Genomic DNA, 23,342 nt, shown 5'->3' on the forward strand with positions numbered 1-23,342 from the left:
CCCTTCGGCGGTGGTGGCCTGCTGTCCGTATTTGAGGGTGGATTGGGGGTATTTTTGTTAACTTTTAATATTTTATTATAAGGGGTGTTTTGTAAAAAAACAAACATAGGGGGTATCTTAACAATTTATAAATCCTACATCGTAATACCCGCCAAATTCAACTTTTTTTTAACTTTTTTCAAAAAACTTTTCCCAAAAACACAAAATTGTGAACCAAACGGAGCCATTGACTTCGAGTGTCATAATTTTATAATGCTTAAAACAATTGGCAATCACATCAACTGCCATGCAGCAACTACATTTACAATTCCATCGAGGACATTTATCTTTATTAGTTTTAAAACACGATTTTTTATCCGTTTCAAAAGTAGTGAATTGAAGCGTTGAATTAAAATCCTAATATTATTAAAACATAAATTAAAATCCTAATATTGTACTATTAAAACATGAATTATAGAATAAGAACTTTTTTTAACTACAACTCTATTAAATTATAACTTCTTCATAATAATAAAATTAGTTAGCCTCATTATTATGATTATAGAGAGATTTTACTGTATATTAACTAAAGATATACTGAAATATATGCATATTCCTTCAGGGCCGGGTATTTGTGCAAGCAAATAGCTTGTTCATGTGTTTTAATGCGAGAAAGTTGCACTTCCATTATTATATTCTAAAAGAAAAAACAATTTGTGTTGCTTGTTGGACAACGAGGTGAACATTAACATATGAGATTGTTAAATTGGAGCATCAAACCCCTGCAGACAATAATGAAAAATAAGAGCTCAATACAACAATCTTCTTAAACCAGAAATGGAGTCAGCAAAGAAAACGAATTAAGAAGATGGACAGACAAAGACTTTGTGTTTCATATACCAATTTGCATTAAGCCTTCACACGAATATTAAACGCATTTACGCCTATACAGCTATACTTAATCTTGTGCTTTTTTATACACAGATGTCTTAGATATTTGATGATACCTAAATAAAAGTATTGCTTACCAACTCTAGTCAAAGGCGGTATGTACGTTTTTTATCTTTTTTAAGGTTGTTTCAACTGTTCACTTTACAAACACTTTTTTCTGCCTTATCAAATGGTACCAATCAGCACAACCAACAAAAACATTATTCATTGAGGCATTTCTTCATTTCTCTGCTCTTGATTTCTACCTCAAAAAGCATGAACAAGTTGAGCATTGAAGGGATCTGGATTTGGATTTGGTAATCCAACTTAACTAATATATGTGCAGCTTCATGATTTGTCCCAAAGTATTTCACACACATGCTTTTAATTTCCACGGTTCCACTCAATTACCTTTACCAAATTTTGTTTGTTTGTAGCACTGTCTAATTTTGATTTCGATTCTATAGATGCAAACAAAAATGGTTGTCCTTCTTCCTTCTTCAATTAAATTTAACAAAGAAAAATAAAGTAACTGCAAAAATAAATCTTATGTTTTAATTTTGTTTGGTTTTTATATTCAAAAGAGATTATTTCCTTCTCTTTGCCTCATCAACAAAACCCTCTCTTCTTCATTCCCAGTCTTTCCCCTCTGTACACTACCAAAATTATTACTTTCTGTGACGAAGGAACCATAAAGCGACTAATTAAAACAAAAAGCAAAAAAACAAAGACAGTTTTCTTTTTTCTTCACATTTTATCATCTCCCTGATGAAGTGTTCTAGTTTGATGATCAATTAATTGACTAGTGTGTTTCTCTCTAATCGATCTTGCTAATACCCATACGCTTCACCACAGCATTCCTAATAGCTTCCGTCTGTATACACAGTCCATTGTGTTCAATTCCAGACATGTAATTCCTTACTTCTTTCCTTATCATCTCTTGCATCACTTCCAAAAACTCTGTGCTAAAGAACTGCTTTTCGTAACCTTCACTATGATTTTGTACCAAAGGTGGTTGTGCCACCTGTGGCTGTACCATATTATTAGAATTCAAAACGGGTCCGGATGAGGATCCAGATCCATTATTTGTGAACTCACAAGAGTCGGATCCAGATCCCGGAAGCGAGAGGCTGAGTAAAGTGGGTGGATCCGTTGTGGAAGAAGAGGCTTCAACTGGAGCAAGCGACCCTGTTCTCAACAATGGCCGGTAAACTGGAGATTGAATACCAGGCAAACTGGAATCACTCAACTCGGATCCGGATGGGCTACTCGGGTTCAAGTACAGTCCCGAAATATTGTTACCCGGCCCAACACTAGCCGATCTTTTCAATGGTTGGGGATTATTATCATCTTCATTCAAATCATCGCCGAGCGAAGAACATTTCCTCTTCAATGTAGAGTTCCAATGATTTTTAATAGCGTTATCGGTCCGGCCGTTTAGAAGTCGGGCGATAGTAGCCCACTTGTTACCAAACCGAGCGTGGGCTCGGATAATAGTATCGTCCTCTTCAGGTGTGAATGGTCGATGTTCTACCTCAGGTGACAGCTGGTTGCACCACCGTAAACGGCAGGACTTTCCCGATCGACCAGGAATCGATTTGCTGATCAAAGACCAGTTTCGTGGACCGTAGTTTTGAACCAGCCTTTGTAATGCTTCGTCTTCTTCAGGGCTCCATGGACCCTTGATCCGATCCACATCCTTTCTCGTTGAAGCCATGGTATAAGATTTTTAAGAAAAAACTAGAAGTAAGTTTGAAACTAGAAAAAGGGTAAAATTTGAAATTTGAAATTTGAAAATGTAAATAATTTTTGTGTGCTAGAAAGAGAAGGTTGATTTCGGATGTAAAGTGGTGGAGGCTGAGCCTCACCTTGGGTCTGATAAGAAGAACAAGCGGGGAAATGAAGAGATGTATATATACGAAAGAGATAGGGATAACTGGATGAACCGGTTATAGTGACCGGTGATAGCCGTTGAGAGTGGAGGATTCTTCCAGGCAAGGCAGTTACTAGCATACAGCTGTCAAATAGACACGCGTCATCTCCTTGTCTACCCAACTTACACGTATAATCACTCTCCATCAAAACTGCCTTACGTGCAGTTGTCACAAATGCAGAGTTCCTCAACGTTCACACAAAGATAAATAATACAATAACAATTTTTTGTTGGTAATCTTAATATCGCAGTTCATAATATTCAATTTATAATTAATTAATACGATTTATATAAAATTTATTATAAATTAATCAATTATAAATTTTTATATCAAAGTTATGAGAATAAATTTAGGAGATACTTGTTCCGAAGTATTATTCCACACGAAAATCACGCCACATCAACATGAAACTAATTACGGGTCCCATAACTGATTTTCAGTTTTTAATTTTATATTTTTAAAATACCAGCAATTACAGTTTTTGGAAGTTGTAAGAGAGAAGTTAAATCAGAAAAACAAACAAGGTGGTTTAAAAGGAGAGAGTGAGAGTGATCTTTATCTTATCGTTAAAAATAAATAAATATTAAAAGGAAAGAAATCAAATGAAGAGTACGGTTGGGAGAGAAGGGATGACTTTGACCGAAGCCAGGCTGGAGAGCAATTTCGTGAAAGAAAAGGACGCACGGAAATGCTGAGTTGGCTCCAAAAACGACAAAGTTAAGTAGCAGAATCGGGGGACTGAAGGCTACTACAATCCTGTCAGTCCAGCCTGTCTTATAGGCCCACTCAAAAATACTCAACCTATAGGCTCTAACGGCCTACACCCCACCCACCGCCATGTGTCGGTCATAACATCCCTTTCCTTTCTGTACTGCCAAAACCGACTCCACCGTCTTACCAGCTTTATTTATTACTACTCATTTTCTCTTCACACCATTTTCCTTAGTTGTTTCGTCATTATTTTTCACTCACTCTAAACATTTCCAAATAATTTGCCTTCCATATAAATATATTTCAAATTTCAATTTCTCCTCAACGAATAGAGCTGCCGTTGTGTAGCATACAAATGATTTATGGTCACATATTTTAATTTATTTGGCATCAAGCAAGAGAAATTAAGTGCAATTAGGTTAGGAGACCAAATCAATAACAGGGTACATCGTATATTGGAGGTTTATAGTTAAATCATTTATTAGAGGATGGAATTTGGTCTATAAACAGCTAAAATTAATGGAAGCAGGAATTACAATATTATTGGTTGCAATTATAGGAGCAGGTGAAGCAGTAGAAAACAGAAGATATGAAGTAATCAAGAGGCACAAAAATGCGTAGGACTGCGTTTGGGAAGAGAAAACAGAAAAAACGGAAAAAGAAGACGAAAACGGAAATAAAAACGGAAAGGAGAAAAAGAGGGAAGAGGTGATGTGGGTTTCCCAATTTTCAACGTGCAGTCGTTACGCGGGAGAGGGAGACAGCTGTCTGAGACTCTTAAGGGCCATACACAGCCCACTCTCACGTGCCACGCGCATACATCTCTTACCTAACTCTGTCCTGTCCTTTACCCGTACTGCTACGTTCCTCGAACCACCTTCACGTGACTTACTCCTCCACACGTGTGCTCCTCACTTGAGTTCCACGTCACCCTTCTATTTTGTTTAGTTTTTTCTTTATATAAATCATTGATCTTCTAATTTTAAATATCTGTGAATAAATATTTTCCGTTTATTTTGTGTTAGCTTGAATAAAAAAATAAACATATACTTAAAAATCTTTATTAAAAAAAAATACCATCTTGCTTAAAGTAGCAGTAACATACCCTTACCTACAGTTACATGAACCACGGGTTGTTTGCACATAATACAATATTGATGTATTAAGTAATGAAGCAGTTAGTACTTGGGTTTAGAGTGTTGGCCTGATTCATGCATGAGATTAATTGCAAACAACACATCGGTCCCATGTATGGGCACGCTGGTAAGGTGTATCTAAACTTTTTGAAGCAAAATAATGCTTTGGATTCTCACAATTATGCCTTTAGCTAACTCATCATTTAAAAGCGTTAACTTTACATATAAGTACAACCAAATACGGATTAGTCCTGTAATTTTAAAATGATTAGGGGATTTGAGTGGCTTGCCTTAAAGCACATGGTACAGAAAGAGGAAGGGTGCTTCCTCCTCCTACTGGCTCGCATTTTTCTTTTCAAGTCCCAATAAACTGCAAGTGGTGATCAGTGATTTTCCTCCACCGATTGGAAATAAGAAGATTATTAATTTACATGTGAGAAAAGAATAATTTTAAATTTTAAATCAAAGATTAGGCATTGAAAGCATAAACTGCGCATAGATTCTCTTCTCCCCACACTAAGTACATAGTCCTCATTATTTATTGACACTAATATAATGCTGTTGGAGCACTGAATCATTGAATCATTTCACTGCTCAGAGCCTTAATCAAGTTTCAGAAATTAAAGGAAATGCATATTGACTGGTGGTGGTAATGATGATTAGAATACACAAGCCAGTAGGCTTTTACAATACTGCTTGCGTTAACAGCTGGTGAATGGTGATTATTTGATAGGTGATAGGTTTTCAAATCCTACGAGTTTGACAAATAACAAAAAGGTCGCCCTATATCTCTGCTGTCAATCAATCTCTTTTAAACAATATGTGTAATATAAAAATAAAAAAGAGATTACTCACTTCGACTAAGACTTTACTTAGGCATGAAGCTTAGAGTATAATTGAAACAATTTCGCAATCACAAACTATTACCAAATAGATTACTCAAATTATATCTTAAAATAGTTCTTTTTTTTTAATTATAAAAAATTGTAATGTAATAGTCTGAAATTTACAGATATGAAAATTAAAAAGTTGGGCGGAAATTTTATAAATTAGGGGAATAAAAGAAAAAAGAAAATGAAAGCTGGCTCCCTTCATAGTAAAAACCATATGATTAGGAAGCTTTCACTTAAAAAGTAAATTAAACAGAAGATAAAACGTGCGTTTTGACCACAATAATGAATAAAGTGGGCCCAAGGGAAGGCCCAAACCAAACAACTTTTCTTGTTGGTAGTGGTGGTGTGATGCTCTCTCTTAAATTATTGGTGTGCCACATAAAGTGATGTAGACCAACCCATAAATATCGTGTTCAATTTGTCCTAAGATGGGCCCGTTGTGTTTCGAATGGGACCCTTATCGGCAGCCACGTGGACACATCAATGATCACCAAATATCCGACAGCTAGTAGGCTAATCATGTACATTGATCAGCCACGTAGGGTCTATTTGTGGGGTTAGCAATAGTTTGTCGGTTAGTGAGTGATGTGGCAAGTGTGGTTTGGAAACTTTAACGACCTAACCGTAGGATTTCAAAAATATAGCCACGTCAGTTGTTGCCAGCTATAAGTCACTTGCCCCGAGTTCCAAAGAGAATCATACTCTCGGGATTCGGAAATTGAATGGGGCCCATTTCACGATTTTCTGCTGAATCATTCACCGTACGATGTGATCACCTGACGTTTATCACCGTGTGCTATCGTATTGCGTGTTTTTAGCTGTTTCTCCGCAAACACAAACTTTTTTTTAATGACACGTATCTCAATTCTCTGATACACTAGAATTATCAGCCGATAAGAATCAGAGATTGCTTCTATTTTATTCTATTCTACACTCAAAAATCTAATCATTCAATCACTATAGTTACAAACACAAACTTCTCAGTTTTCGATCGCTCCCTCTGTTCTTATCCCAAAACTCTCTCATATTTACAACCAACCATAACATTTGTTTTTATCCCAAAACTCTCTCGTATTTACAACTAACAGCAGCATTTATGTACAAAATTAATAAATACCTATTATAAATCAGTTTCCATGTTTAAAAAATTTTCAGAGGGATAATACTATATTTATAATTCAATTTTATAAATTTTTTTTCATAATCGTGACATGATAACTCATAATTAGTCATCTTATAAATAGGTTCTGCCTATCTAATTAGGAGCTGTCTTTAAGTCCAGAAGGCGTAACTTTGGCCCCCTTATATTAAATTAAAATTTAGTTGATTTATGTCTTTTAAGTCCAGTTTTTACCTGACAATATACATAATGGAGAACCATATATGTGTGATGAATTGAGGTTTGATCGAAATTGAGTCAAGTAGAGCAAATAGGAATTGAATGCAGATGAAGGTGAGTTGTTATACAGAGCATTAGAAAGAGACATCCTATAAGGCCTGAGCAAGTTCAGGTTCAATTGTGACTGAAAAATCAAGGCTCACATTGGCATACCTCAACAGTACCAATCAAAATTCAAAAAGATTTTGTTCCGTCTAAGAGCTGTCACATTGTCCTATGATAAAAAGAATATGATTGTCACCAACTTAATAGATTTATGTTTTGTCTATAAATAATTGAGGACCGCACACATGTCTAAGTCTCAGATAATTTGAGGATATTTCATAAATTATCAGTCAGCGAGAGGCAATAACGGACTTACACGACATCTACCCACTTGTAGATTTATAATCATTACCTTAAATTCCTCAACTATAAATAGAGAACTCTCCCTCTTATTTTTGGGATTCTGATATTGAACTTTCATTCTTATTGTAATTTTTATTTTTAAAGCAACGATAACCTACAAAAAAGATACTGACTTGATATTCTCTATGAATAATCAGTTATTGTACCTTAGTTCGCTGTTCGCTTTACGTAACCTCTTGTAATCTCTCGTATATAAAAGAAGCAGTAGATATAGGATTTGCTTTAAACATCCAAATCACTTTAAAAATCATATATCTTATTTATTATTTAGTCTTTGTATCCGATTATAATAGTTCACATATAATTTTTATAAACAACTTAATATTTTACAGTGCTAGTAGTTGGTATTAAGAAACAACTTAATATTTTATAGTGCGAATAGTTGGTATCAAGATCACGCGTAAACATGTTCCAACTGCCCATATGTACGTTATTTACACTATGGAGAACGAAGTTAATGGAGTTCCAATTTTATAACCATTTAGATAAGAATAAAGAGTACCCCCCTTAGACTGAGGTGGATAGCGTGGTTCTCATTCTAATATTTTATTTGTATAAAACAAGGGAATGGACCCATTGGGAATTGACTGATTAAAGTCAAAACCGGGCAAAGGATGGATCGAAATTGGGCGTTGGAGTTGTAGCCCCCACACAACTTATTGTTTTGTAATCCACTAATAATTATTTTAGGAAAAATCAAATAATTAAGTGGATTACAACCAACATTGTTTTCGTGTTAGATATTAATCAAGTGAATGATTGGCTAAATTGAATACAAGTCTATACGTCTCCATCCATAAAACTAAAGCTTGGAAAGCAATCAAATATGGGGGGGTCTTTTCAAAAGGAATCCACATCCACTACTAGCAACCTCTTGCAATGGTTGTAAGGTTAGAGGGATTTAAATTTATTACGTGTCAAACCAAATGTCTTCAACAATAATATTAACAACTCTGGGCGGCTGCTACTGCTAGATTAGATCAAACCAACGTTTTCTCAACTTCACCCGGAAGTTATAGTGTCTCAGTCCAAGTTGACTACGGCATTTTATTAACAATTATCATAATATTTAGGCCTCGGTGAAAATATCTTCTCTCTTGAATCGGTCCAATTCACAATGCTCAACGTCCCCAATTTATAATTAAGAAAGTTCCTCTCTGCAAATCAAAAACCCAATTAGATGTAAATATGTGGACNGAAAACTAAGAGAGATTTAGACAAACTATAGAGAGTGAAGCTACAAAGAGATGAAGAGCAATAACAAAGAGATGGGAGATGAAATCAAGAACTTACTCAAGGTATGGATTCTAGCCATTGCATGTGTTAGGGCCAAAAATTGTCCTCGGCCCAAATAGGAAAGCAGGACCATTTGTGAAAAGAAGACAAGGCCCAAATCCCAAATAGGCCCAAGCCAGATTAGTCCCATTCGATACGAGATACGGCCTACCCAAACCATCTGGGCACGGGCCTCCCAGTTCCAGTTCACTTCCTGGGCCTATAGGCGAGTTCCGAGCCCACGGCCCACTGATCATATGCCTGTTCCTGATCAATCTCCTACTCGAAGTCATTTTCCTGTTCAGAACACTTTCCTACTCGAAGTTACTTTCTTGATCAGAATCACTTTCCTATCCGGACACTGGTAAGACAGCTTACCACAGCTCTAATTCTTCTAGGGTTTGCATCAGAGTCACATTAGGATCCTACTCCCATCAAGATTGAGAGACCAGACAGTCACTATATAAACAGAGGCCAGCCCTCTCACAAAGGACACTACATTACACCTTCACAGCCGAAGCTCTTACTTGAGAGCTTTACATCACCGCCGTAGTCACAGTCTCCGACTAGACTTCCGGTAATCTCTCTATTCCCTAGCCCTCACTATACTAGCCTCTTTTAACCTTGCTGACTTAAGCGTCGGAGTACCTACGGCAAACACCACCTTGGTGTTTCTGGTTCGCTTCACGCGTTTGTTTTTCTACGTGTGCAGGTGCAGTGGATCGCTAGTGGCCTCAACCTCACGGGATCAGACCCTCCTTCCGTATAGGTAGATTTTTACATCTACAACATGTTTGACCTATTATTATCACCTAACTTCAAGAATCCCGAAGGGTCTCTTAAGGCTCATCTCCCTCATCCCAATCTTTTACCTTTTCATCACTCTCCCTTTAAGCCTCTCCTCTTTGCTTCTCACTGGCGTCACCTCTTTCTTTCTCACATGGCTTGCCAACTTCAAACTCCTCCTCTTTGCCTTTGGTCAAGGCCCCTTATCTCAACACAATAAACTCTTCCATTTCGTCTTGGTAGCTTCTCTTCCCATCAAAATAAAACCAAATCCACCTCCCAAATCCAAAAATGACACGAACCCATCTTCCCAAATCTCCAATCCAATCCAAAAATCACATCAAGTTTCTAACTTTATCAAACTAGTCATCAAAATTATACTTCGTGTTATGTTATTTCTAGTATATGACTATCGGCAACATATACATCACTATGCAATCTTAGTCCTTTATTGTTGCCAAGTGTATCTTTCACTTGAAATTATCCTAACCATGAGTGCTACCCTAGCTTTTATTTTTGGCTTTGAGCTCGAGCCTCAATTCGACAAGCCCCATCTAGCCACCTCACTACAAAACTTTTGGGGCTGTAGATGGAACCTTATGGTCAAAGATATTCTACTCTCTACCGTGTATAATCCAGTACAACATATATTTAGTCGTATAATCAAACAACAGTGGACTCAATATCTAGGTGTCATTATCACGTTTGTTGTCTCAGGTTTTATGCATGAATTGATTTTTTATCATCTCTTACGTGTGCTTCCCACGTGGGAAGTGACCTGGTTTTTTGTGCTACAAGGTGTAAGTGTAGCTGTTGAGATTTTCATTAAGAAGAACTTAGCCATTCGGTGGCAGTTGCCCCCAATGGTTTCGAGGCCGTTGGTGGTGGTGTTCGTGGTGGTGACTGCTACTTGGTTGTTTTTCCCTCCTTTATTAAGAAACAATTTATTTTGATAAATGTTTTAAGGAGTCCTCAATTATTTTAAATTATATAAGTGTTAAGAATGTAATAATTAAGTTAGAATAAGTTAACTACCTCTAGGTATCTTGAAGATTTGTTTGGGACTCTTGGTGTATTACTTAAGAGGTCTTGAGTTCGAATTCACATGACTATTTATAAGAGTAGCCATTGGAAACTTAGCTAACAGTTAATTTCAGGACCTTGAAGATTAGTTGAGGTGCGTGCAAGCTGGCTTGAACATCCCGAATACCAAAAAAAAAAAAAAAAAAAAAAAAGGCTAGAATAAGGTTTAATTGAAAGTGTTTTTGCCCAAGAAAGATAGAAATTATTGTGCCATAAGTTATCAATAAATGCGTGCACTTTCTTTCCTACAGTCAATCTTTTATGTTCTTAATGTTTAATTTTAAAAGGTAAAATACATTATTACCTCTATTTACTAGAAAATTTAACTTCATTGATTTCATAAATAACCACGTTACTTTTATCTTTGTTAACTTTAACATCTCACTTTTCAAATTGAGGGTGAGATTTTTAGTTTCCAAAATCAAAAGGGTGAGATTGTCTTGGATTTTAAGTTTAAGGTTTACGCATAAATACAACTTCTCTCTCTTGATTTCAAAAACTATCAATATCATTTCTAATTATCAAAGTTGGACATTAATATAATATTTGTGAGTTAAACATGAATTCTGGTACATCTATTTGGTTGGACTACAAAAATAAGTCCACCAGTGCAACCAAATTTATTATGACTAAGGAAAGTTGGATGGGTAATTTTCAAATGGTGATTGATAAGGAAGATTAAAAATGCCTTGAACAGAATAGCGATGCATGTTTATTTTGTAAGAATGGAGGTTGTATTTTTCAAGTATAATAGGCAAAGAAATGTAATAAAATATTTGAGAAGAGACGGTGAAAAGTGAAAATATATAAAATAATAGTTGAATAGACCAAATATGTAGTGTTTTTTTTTTATTTTTCTTGTTTATAACTGTAACATCCCTTTGTTAACATATATAAAGTCAGAGATTCTAATTTTTTAAGTGTAGTTTTATTTTGAGGTTTTATAACTGTCCAAGTCAACTGTATTATGTTTATTAATTAAATATTTATTATGCTAAGACGAGATGACACTACTAGTTTCTAAAATTAAAATGGTTGAGCTGAAGCCAAGATGACAATATTAGGTTAAATAACTTAAGATTATGTTTTGTACAAAAAGCATTATGTTCAAATAAATTAATTAAATTATGTTATGAACAAAAACTTGTGTCATGTAAATGCATTGTCTTTAAAATCAAAATATGGCCCCACTCAAAAGATATTATGGTACAAATAATTTATCAACGTTGAAAATATATGATGGTTTTCTAATTCAATCAAGAGCTTAACTTGATATTACAACTGATATGATCATTGATTTGACAAATTATAATTACATCAAAAGGATATTAGCTTGGTGCTTTACTTTAGGAAATGGGAATTGCTCCATTGGTCTTTAGCTCATATCAAATATTCAACATTGCATGTCGTACGGTTGTCCATTCTTAATTTATTATCACGAGTTGTCCCAATCCCGCCGGACGAAGAATTTGAAAATAATTAAGGGAAGACTTACACATACCTCAAGTTTGCTGTATTAATAAATGGTACTCAAAAGTTTTGAAAATGATTATTACCCACTTTCTATTATATTCTGTTAGAAATTTTCTTACGTTAAAAGATAAAAATAATGAAAAGACTATAATACTCACTAATCTTCAATTCTAACGCATGTCAGTGCCTTGTTTATCATCAAACTTGGTAAAAAAAAATGTTAAATTCGATCAAAAAATCGATCGATGATGCAAGAGGACTATGCAAACTAGCTTAGGGTGAGAATGAATATGGTGAAAAAGATTTAAAATTTAAAAATTCATGACTATAAATAAAATTATTATACTATCTTTTAATAGATATAAATCCTTAATAAAATATGACAAAAATATATATGTGTTGGAGTTAGCGACCACTTCAACAATAGAAGTCGCAGCTCGAGGTTGTAACTCGATAGCTCGAGGTCATACCTCAAAGTCGCTGCTAATCTGCGTGACGCACACATGAGTGCTGCTCTTTGGTTCGTGCATGTGTTCTTTTTTTTTACTAGCTCGATATTTGTGTGTGGCTATTTGTTTCTCTGTTTCCAAACGCTCTTCAGTTCTTTCAATCCACCGTGTACCTAGAACAAGCTTTAATGATGCTAGAGCACCATCCCATACAGGATTCCCATTTGGCATTGTTTTTTGCTTCGGTCCTTACCAACGAGCAATGGCGGATCCAATTAATGACTGTGGGGACTAGAGTTTCCACTCAACTTTTAAAAAAGGTCCATATCTTAATTTATTAAATTTTACACTTATAGAATTATGAGATTTTGGGAACAGCCTCCACGGTTAGTTTAGATTTTATTTTTGTAAAACCCTATTTTTAATTTGAGTATATATATTTCATATTTTTTGTGATTTTATTTTTATGCAAGAGGATTGTTAGTTTTTAAAAGTTTTATCAGAGAGTGAAAATGAAAGGAATAAGAACTGTTGGGTTTGCATTTAATGAGGGGAGAAAAATCTGAAATTTTTACATCAGAAAGCTAATGGATGAGGTCAGGGTGAGAATAAGAGAATCTTAGGACAGTTCATAATTCAAAGAAGTTGTTTTATATATAAATTGGGTGTTTGTTAAAAATGAAGAAAAGAGAGAAAAGCCCATAAAGAATAAAGAACAAGAAGCAAAGGAAAAGGAAATGGGTTTGGTCAATTTTAACTTTATCTATTTGATTTTTTTTCATTTGAGTTGATAGTACTTGAGAATCAGATTGAGATTTATGTTATTGACATACGTTCTTGTGATAAATTTGCTGAGTTACAAGAGTTTGTGATTGGTTAAGAATTTAGTTCGGTTTTAAAAAAGAAATTTTGCATACGTTGGTGTATAAGCTTGTAAAAGTTGCATTGGTTTTATCAGGTGCGACTGCGACTGTTAAAGAGGTTTTTCTAAATGAACTGTGAAAAATCGGTTATGCAATCGAATGGGAGATCAATGGATGAATGATTGCTTGGTTATCTATATTGAGAAAAAGTATTTGATACAATTGACAATGAGATTGAATCCATTTTCAGAATAGGAAAATAGTCAAGGACAATTATAGAAAAAATGTTTTACTTTACAAAAATTGTGTTTTTTGAAGATATTTATTTGTATTTTATAACTTTTTATTGAAGCTCATTGTAATGAAAAAAAAAGTATAATAATAGATTGATTTTAATTTTTTTTTTTTTGTTATATTTTGTCCCCATTAAGAGAAATTAAATTCTAGATCCACCACTGTAACGGAGTACTCGAGGTTGGTTGGATCCGTGATTCAAATCTTTTGCTGACCGTCTCTGAGCTACGATCTAGTAGGATTTAACAGTTGGTTAATTGTAGAGAAATGCTATGTTATTAGGGCTGTGAAAGTATTAGTATTAAGTGTCCTGGTTCGATAGATGGTTGCTGCAACCACAGAGAAAATTAAACTTATTATTATATGCTCTCGCTTACCTAGAATGACGATCATATTTACACAAAAAATAAAAGGATATGGAATAGTGTTTAAATGTTTAGTTATTTTGAAAATATTGAGATCACTAAAGTACTAAACATTCATGCCATCGGAAGTGCTTTTGGGTGATCTGGGCTTGAAACGGGCCATTCTTAATTTATTTCACAGTTGTCCCAGTCCCACAATACGGAGAAATTAATAATAATTAATGCACGACTCTAACCACTTCAATGGCCATCAGTTATTGAACCACGATTCCACCATCTCAAAATTTATGTAATGAATGTGACCTCTTCTTTCGGTAATCCAACAATAATTCATCAAACATGAATAATTAGAGATCTGCACAAACATAGAGAGAGGAGCTACAAACTACAAACTCAAAGAGAAGAGCCACGAAGAGATGGAAGGAGAGATCAAGAACTTAACCAAGGTATGGATTCTAGCCATTACTTGTTTGAGCTACTGTTATCTAATAACATCAAGAATCCAAAGGGTTTTTTAGGCTCATCTCCCTCCTCCCAATCTTCTACCTCTTCATCACTCTCCCTTTAAGCCTCTCCTCCTTCCATCTCACGTGTCGTCACCTTTTCTTTCTCACATGGCTTGCCAACTTCAAACTCCTCCTCTTTGCCTTGGTCAAGGCCCCTATCTCAACCCAATAAACTCTTCCATTTCGTCTTGGTAGTTTCTCTTCCCATCAAAATCAAACCAAACCCACTCCCAAATCCAAAAATGACACAAACCCATCTCCCCAAATATCCAATCCAATCCAAAAATCACATCAAGTTTCTAACTCTATCAAATAGTCATCAAATTGTACTTCTAGTTATGTTACTTCTAGTCTAGACTATAGGCAATATTTACATCACCGTGTGATTTTAGCGCTTTATTGTTGCCACTGTACATTGAGCTTGAAATTGCCTGGCAATGTGAGCCACCCCAGCTCATATTTTGGCTTTGAGCTTGAGCCACAGTTCAATGAGCTCTATCTAGCCACCTCAATACAAGATTTTTGGGGCCGTAGATGAACCTGATGGTCACAAATATTCTACGCCCTACTGTATACGTTCTGTACAAACATATATCTGTCTTGTAGTCGGACGACAGTGGGGCCAGTTGCTAGGTGTCGTTGCCACATTCGTTGTCTCAGGTCTCATGCATGAGGCGCTTTTTATAATCTAACACGCACGTCTTCACATGGGAGGTCACTTGGTTTTTTGTCCTACAAGGAGTGTGTGTAGCTGCTGAGATTTTGGTTAAGAAAGGCTTGGCTGACCGGTGGCAGTTGCCCTCGATGGTTTCGGGGCTGTTGACGGTGGTGTTCGTGGCGGTGACTGGTGTTTGGTTGTTTTTTCCCTCAACTATAAGAAGCAATTCAGATGAAAAGGCCCTAGGGGAGTTAGCAGTTTTGGTAGATTGTATCAAAAGAGTGCTAAGAATTGATAAATTAACAATAATTAGAGTTAAGTTAAGTGAAAATGAAACCGATTATGAGTGTATTGTACGGATTCTCAAGTTAGTGCAACAGGAAAAGTTAGAGTCCATAAATGTATTACATAATGGTTATTAGTTAGTGCTCGATTTTGTGCAATTCTTTCCTTTTCTTCAGCTAACAGTTCATCTCTTACGACCAAATATTGGAATCATATTTTCGATTTTCTAAATGTGAAAGTGTGTATAGGTACAACTCTCATATTGAATCCAATTCTGTTTTCATAAAATATATGTATATCCTCAACCTATCAGCGAATAACCTATATTTTCTAAAGAAGAGATGTTGTATTTATTTCTCATGTTTAGTGGATTAGTATAATCCTTCTATTATTTCAATGTTTTAAACCCCATCTGGCCTGGCCAGTTTAACGGTTCGACTGGCAAATGTTCACTAAGCCGAGTGGGCCGGTTTTAAAACCGGGGGTCTAAGTTCACTTAGTAGACCTGCGGTTGGATTGAGGTCATGTTAGCAAACCGTTGGTCCAATCGGTTTTGGGGAAAAACAAGTGAATCAAAACTCAGATCACGGCGACTTTTGGACGGCGTTTGGTAGGTAAACATAAATCGGGGTTATGTGGCTTTGAAGGGTTGATCACGGTGAGTCAAGAGGTGGTTTCCAATTAAGTTTTAGTCGTCGGAATTTGGCCAAGAAAAGGCAAAAACCTAGCTTCTAATTGCCAACGATTGGTGGGTGGATTGGCTTGGAAACTTTGGGGGTTTTGTAGCGAAAATAGCCAATGAGTCTAAGGGTGGTGGTGGTTGGAGTTGTCTCTCTCGAAACAGTGCGGAAACCAGCAAATGGAAGTTGATTGACGCGTTGCCATGGTCGACGATCGGTGAGTAATGAGAGGAGATAAAGGGATAGTTTCGAGAGGAGAGTGTGGGGGTTCTAGTGGTGGTGACAGGGGTGATTTTGGGTGAGAAAACAGTTGGACAAAGGGGAAAAAAGACTGACATTGACGCATGCAACATGCACCGGAAACAGTCACCATGCTAATGTGAGTCGATACAAAAATTTTGAATTTTTTTTTATGTGACATGTCATTGGTTTGATCCATCGGTCAAATCGATTAAACTGGTCAATCGAGACCCGACCATTTTACCAGGTTTAGCCCCATGTTGGTTTTTAAAACAGTGATTATTTACATAAAAAAAAATCGAATTAATGAGTGTGATGTTGACAAGTATGACTTTATATATCTTATGTTACAAACCTATAAAAGTTTCAATATATTGTATTTTCACCAAGTCCTAACGCTCATCTATATTATTATATTCTTGTAAGTAACGCTATCTATATTCACGTTATTCTTATGTTAAGTTTAGGTCTAAAGAATCATATTGAATGTTACGTTTGTATTATGCATTTTGATTTTTTGTTGGAGAAATTTATTGGCCAAAATATGGTTAGTGTTGAATCAAAATTAATAAAATAGAGGAACGAAAGTCACTTAATTAATTTTCATGCCTTTGTTAAGTTCCATTTTTCAGGCATTTCGCATAAAAGTCATGTTAGTATTATATATAGTAAAAAAAAAAAAAAAATAGTACGACTTTACTTTAGCCAATATTATGGCAATTAGTCATGACTTGGTAGTGCATCATCTAAAATGTAATTAAATGTGATATGCTGAAATGTAATTTGGTATTATAGTGATAAACACACAAATATGAAAAAATAAGAGAGATTTAGACAAACTATAGAGAGTGAAGCTACAAAGAGATCAAGAGTAATAACAAAGAGATGGAAGATGAAATCAAGAACTTACTCAAGGTATGGATTCTAGCCATACATGTTTGAGCTATTGTTATCACATAACTTCAAGAATCCCAAAGGGTCTCTTAAGGCTCATTCCCTCCTCCAATCTTACCTTTTCATCACTCTCCCTTTAAGCCTCTCCTCTTTGCTTTCACTGGCGTCACCTCTTTCTTTCTCACATGGCTGCCAACTTCAAACTCCTACTCTTTGCCTTTGGTCAAGGCCCCTTACTCAAACCCAATAAACTCTTCCATGTCTTGGTAGCTTCTCTTCCCATCAAAATAAACCAAACCCACTCCCAAATCCAAAAATGATACGAACCCATCTCCCAAATCTCCAATCCAATCCAAAAATCACATCAATTTCTAACTCTATCAAACTAGTCATCAAAATTAACTTCGTGTTATGTTATTTCTAGTATATGAATATCGGCAACATATACACACTATGCAATCGCTCCTTATTGTTGCCAAGTGTATCTTTCACTTGAAATTATCTAACCATGAGTGGTACCCTAGCTTTTATTTTGGCTTTGAGCTCGAGCCTCAATTCGACAAGCCCCATCTAGCCACCCACTACCAAACTTTGGGGCCGTAGATGGAACCTTATGGTCACAGATATTCTACGCTCTACGGTGGATAATCCAGGACGAAGTATATTTAGTCGTATAATCAAACAAAAGTGACTCAATATTCAGGTGTCATTATCAAATTGTTGTCTCAGGTTTTATGCATGAATTGATTTTTTATCATCTCTTACGTGTGCTTCCCACATGGGAAGTGACCTGGTTTTTGTGCTACAAGGGGTAAGTGTAGCTGTTGAGATTTTATTAAGAAGAACTTAGCCATTCGGGGGAGTTGCCCCAATGGTTTCGAGGCCGTTGGTGGTGGGTGTTCGTGGTGGTGCGATGCTACTTGGTTGTTTTTCCCACCTTTATTAAGAAAAAATTTATTTTGATAAATGTTTTGAGGGGTCCTCAATTATTTTAAATTATATAAAAAAAGTGTTAAGAATGTAATAATTAAGTTAGAATAAGGTAACAATCTGTAGGTATATTGAAGGTTGTTTGTCACTCTTGGGGGGTATTATCAAGAGGTCTTGAGTTCGAATTCACATGACTATATAAGAGTAGTCATTGGAAACTTAGTAATAGTTAATTTCAGGACTCTTGATATTAATTGAGGTGTGCGCAAGCTGACTCGAACATCCCGAGAAATTTGTATTCTCCACAAAAAAAAAAAAAAAAAAAAAAAAAAAAAAAGCTAGAATAAGGTTTAATTGAAAGTGTTTGTGCCCGAGGAAGATAGAAATTATTGTACCAGAAGTTATCAATAAATGCGTGCACTTTCTTTCCTGTATTCAATCTTTTATGTTCTTAATGTTTAATTTTAAAAGGTAAAATACATTATTACCTTTATTTACTTGAAAATTTCACTTCATTGATTTCATAAACTAACCACGTTACTTTTATCTTTGTTAACTTTAACATCTCACTTTTCAAATTGAGGGTGAGATTTTTAGTTTCCAAAATCAAAAGGGTGAGATTGTCTTGGATTTTAAGGTTTACGCATAAATACAACTTCACTCTCTTGATTTCAAAAACTATCGATATCATTTCTAATGATCAAAGTTGGACATTAATATAATATTAGTGAGTTAAACATGAATTCTGGTACATCCATTTGGTTGGACAACAAAAATAAGTCCACCAGTACAACCAAATTTATTATGACCAAGGAAAGCTGGATGGGTAATTTTCAAATGGTGATTGATAAGGAAGATTAAAAATGCCTTGAACAGAATAGCGATGCATGTTTATTTTGTAAGAATGAAGGTTGTATTTTTGAAGTATAATAGGCAAAGAAATGTAATAAAATATTTGAGAAGAGACGGTGAAAAGTGAAAATATATAAAATAATAGTAGACCAAATACGTAGTGTTTTTTTTCTTTTTCTTGTTGATAACTGTAACATCCCTTTGTTAACATATATAAAGTCGAGATTCTAATTTTTTAAGTGTAGTTTTATTTTGAGGTTTTATAACTATCAAAGTCAACTGTATTATGTTTATTAATTAAATATTTATTATGCTAAGACGAGATGACACTACTAGTTTCTAAAATTAAACAATAAAATTATGCTTACTCACAATCTTACTGTAGACGTAAAAATCTACCTGTACGAAAAGGGAGGTCAGATCCCGTGAGGTAGAGGCCACTAGCGATCTGCTGTACCTGCACACGTAGAGAAACACACGCATGAAGCGAACGGGAAACACCAGAGTGGTGTTTGCCGTAGACACTCCGACGCTCAAGTCAACAAGGCTGAAAGGCTAATATAGTGAGGGCTAGGGAATATAAGGTTACCGAAAGTCTAGTCGGGGACTGTGACTACGGCGGTTAAGCGAAGCTCTCAAGCAAGAGCTTAGGGTGTGAAGGTGTAATGTCGATGTCCCCTGTGAGAGGGCTGGCCTCTGCTTATATAGTGATTGTCTGGTCTCCCAATCCTGGTAGAAGTAGGAGTCTTAGTGTGACTCTGATGCAAACCCTAGAAGAATTAGGGCCGTGGTAAGCCATCTTACCCATGTCCGAGTAGGACGGTGATTCTAATTAGGAGATTGACTCCGAATAGGAAAGCGATCAGAAATAGGAAGGTATTCTAAGGAGATCATGGGCTCTATACTCACCCATGGACTTGGGAAATGGGCTGGGATTAGGAGGCCCGTGCCCACGTGGTCTGGGCCGACTACACATTGTACCAAATGGGCCTAACCCGGCAGGGTCATATCGGGATTAGGCTTGGCTTCTTCCTTAACATCGCGTCCATTTTCTTATTTGGGCCAAGGACGATTTTTGGCCCTAGCATTTACTAACCATCTTACTATCCTGATGGCATAGTATGGGTACTATGCTTATGGTATCTGTACTATGTCGTTATATTTTCTAAGATTGTAAGATGGTTAGTAAGATTGTGAGTAAGGATAGCATTACTCAAAATTAAAATGGTTGAGCTGAAGCCAAGATGACAATATTAGGTTAAATAACTTAAGATTATGTTTTGTACAAAAAGCATTATGTTCAAATAAATAAATTAAATTATGTTATGAACAAAAAACTTGCGTGTCATGTAAATGCATTGTCTTTAAAATCAAAATATGGCCCCACTCAAAAGATATTATGGTACAAATAATTTATCAACGGTGAAAATATATGATGGTTTTCTAATTCAATCAAGAGCTTAGCTTGATATTACAACTGATATGATCATTGATTTGACAAATTATAATTACATCAAAAGGATATTAGCTTGGTGCTTTACTTCAGGAAATGGGAATTGCTCCATTGGTCTTTAGCTCATATCAAATATTCAACATTGCATGTCGTACGGTTGTCCATTCTTAATTTATTATCGCGAGTTGCCCCAATCCCGCCCCGGACGAAAATTTGAAAATAATTAAGGGGGAAGACTTACACATACCTAAAGTTTGTTGTATAATGATACTTAAAAGTTTTAAAAATGATAATCACCCACTTTCTATTATATTCTATTAGAAATTTTTATCTGTTAAAAGATAAAAATGATGAAAAGACTATAATATCTATTGGTCTCTAATTTTAACGCGTTAATAATGGGTGCGTTTGGTTTAGTAGTTTGGATAGAATTTTAGGGATAGTATTAGGTTATTAGATAGGGGAGTATTACGAGGTAAATTTTAAAAATTTGTGAAAAAGCCCTTAGGTTTACTAATTTAACTAATGACCCTAACATATAAAATAACAAAAACACTCCCACCACCTGCAGTGTCAGATTCCGGCCACCACCGCCAAAATCTGATCGAAAAATTTCGTTACGGCACAGACCGGTCGGATCTGTGCCGTAACACGTCGTTATGGCCTTTTCCGGCCAGATCTACGGTCTGTAATGGCCGTCGAGGGCCGGAAAAGGCCAAACGAGGGCGACGGCCAAAGATGTGGCCGTCGTTTTCTGTCAACGACGGCCATTTCTTTGGCCATCGCTGACGACCAGATCTGGCCTTTTCCGGCCAGATTCGTGGTGGATCTGGCCGGAAAAGGCCACAGCGGTGAACTTCCGGCCATTTCTGGTCGGAAGTTAGGCCGTTGTACAGATTCCGGCTATCACCGACGGGGGTTGCCGGAATCTGACAAGTTGGGTTGATGGGGGTATTTTTGTTAATTTTTAAACTTTTTTTCAGGGGGTATTTAGTGAAATTAATAACCTTATGGGGTTTAAAGTAATTAAAAAAATAGGGTAATATTTCTAGAATAATGTGTCAAACATTATTTGGAGAATAGGATCCAAAATAGGGATAAAAATATTAAACCATACATGCAGAATATTGTTTATCATCGAACTTTATAAAAAAATATTAAATTCGATTAAAAAAAATTGATCAATGATACAAGAGGACTATACAAATTGGTTTGGGATGAGAATGAATATGATAAAAAAGATTTAAAATTTAAAAATTTATAATTATAAATAAAATTATTATACTATCTTTTAATAGGTAAAAATTCCTAATAAAATATGATAGAGAGTTTTTATTTGTTATTTTAAAATTTTTTTGGTTATCAATGAAACTTTATGTCAAACTTTGGGTAGTCAGGTGGAAGTCGTACGGCCAATAATTAATAAACAAATCTAACCAATTCAATGCCTATAAGTTATTAACCTCTCACGTGGCCGTGTCAGAGTACTTAGCCTCCCACGTGGTGGGGGGTAGGGGGCGCGGGCCAATGCTGCTGTCATTAAAGAATTTGTCGTGTCGGGTCTGATGCGGCTATCATTAAAGAATTTGTCGTGTTCGGGTCTGGTGTAAGAGATGCTTTGCTATTATATAACAGGTGCGCCTCCCACGTGGGAGGACGCGTTGTTTTTCCAACCTATATGGCATCTGTGCATGATCATGAAGGGAACACATAAGACGGTTTTAACAGACAAGAGGCGGTTGCACCCGATGGTTTCGGGGCCTCTGGTGGTGGTGTCTGTGTTAGTGACCAGCGTTTGGCTGTTTTCGCCACAACTATTGAGGAATAGTATAGATGACAGAACCTTAATAGTCGGCCTGGAAATTTCATGGTAACAACTATTGAGGAATAGTATAGATGACAGAACCTTAATAGTCGGCCTGGAAATTTCATGGTAACAGTTGTAAAGATAAACTACTATAATAGTTTTGAGATGTTTTTAATAGTGATTTTTAAAACACTTAACATGTGTTTGAAAGTTTATTTTATAAAGATTGTGACAGTTTTTAAAATGATAAATTTATATATATGTCTATAAAAATACTAGATTTCAACCGGTATTTGAGAATTTTGTTTTTTCAATTATAAGGTAAGGGTTCTTTATTGATTTTCTACTTATTAGTATTTTATAATTTCAAATGTGATAAACTCTCCTTATCCTTCTTCGTCATGATTGAAAAATTGTAGTTCCACTTCTCCAAGAAAGCATTTAGAAATGAGAAATAATTTTTTTTTTTATGATTGCTTAAAATTATTTTATATTTAATATGGTTAAAGACGCTCATAATATGGTTAATTTTTTTTTATATATAATTGGGATAGTTTTGTAGTGGATATGATATTTATAGAATAAAATTTTAAAACTAATGAAAACATCTCGATTTGGGGTATTTTATGAACCCCTAAAAAATACATTACACAAGTTTTGAGGGGTTTTTGACTTTGAGCTAGCCAAAATCAGTGCATAAATAATCTGACAAGTAAATATTTTAAAACATCTCAAAATCAACCTAATTAAAACTGCTCAAAACTAGTTAAAAAAAAAAAAACTCTCAATCAGATCATCTAAGGGAGTTCTTCAATACGATAGATTTTGTCACGAACAAATTCAAGTGGTAAGAGCATCTCCAACCCACGCCAAATTGGCGCAAAAAACACCAATTTGGCGTGGGTTGGTACTCCAACCTGCGTCAAACACTGCGCCATTTTGGCGCAGTGCTACAGTGCAGCGCCGCGCCAAATTTGGCGCGGCACTGTAGCACTGCGCCAAAATGGCGCAGCACTGTAGCATAATAAAAAAATATTTTTTTTAATTTTGTTTTTTTGT

General features: G+C 35.6%; 1 protein-coding gene and 1 pseudogene across 1 annotated transcript; one reads left to right on the forward strand and one right to left on the reverse strand.

Annotated features, from left to right (window-relative positions):
- Positions 1-1,438: 1,438 nt before the first annotated feature.
- On the reverse strand, positions 1,439-2,717 carry LOC116130840 (transcription factor MYB44-like). The gene has a single exon (XM_031416527.1). The coding sequence runs from the start codon at positions 2,624-2,626 to the stop codon at positions 1,727-1,729; it is 900 nt and encodes a 299-aa protein (XP_031272387.1). The 5' UTR covers positions 2,627-2,717; the 3' UTR covers positions 1,439-1,726.
- Positions 2,718-14,394: 11,677 nt separating this feature from the next.
- On the forward strand, positions 14,395-15,564 carry LOC116130788 (annotated as a pseudogene).
- Positions 15,565-23,342: the final 7,778 nt, after the last annotated feature.

The sequence above is a fragment of the Pistacia vera genome, unplaced genomic scaffold, assembly GCF_008641045.1.
Source record: "Pistacia vera cultivar Batoury unplaced genomic scaffold, PisVer_v2 Contig225, whole genome shotgun sequence".
In the NCBI taxonomy this organism is placed as follows: Eukaryota; Viridiplantae; Streptophyta; class Magnoliopsida; order Sapindales; family Anacardiaceae; genus Pistacia; species Pistacia vera.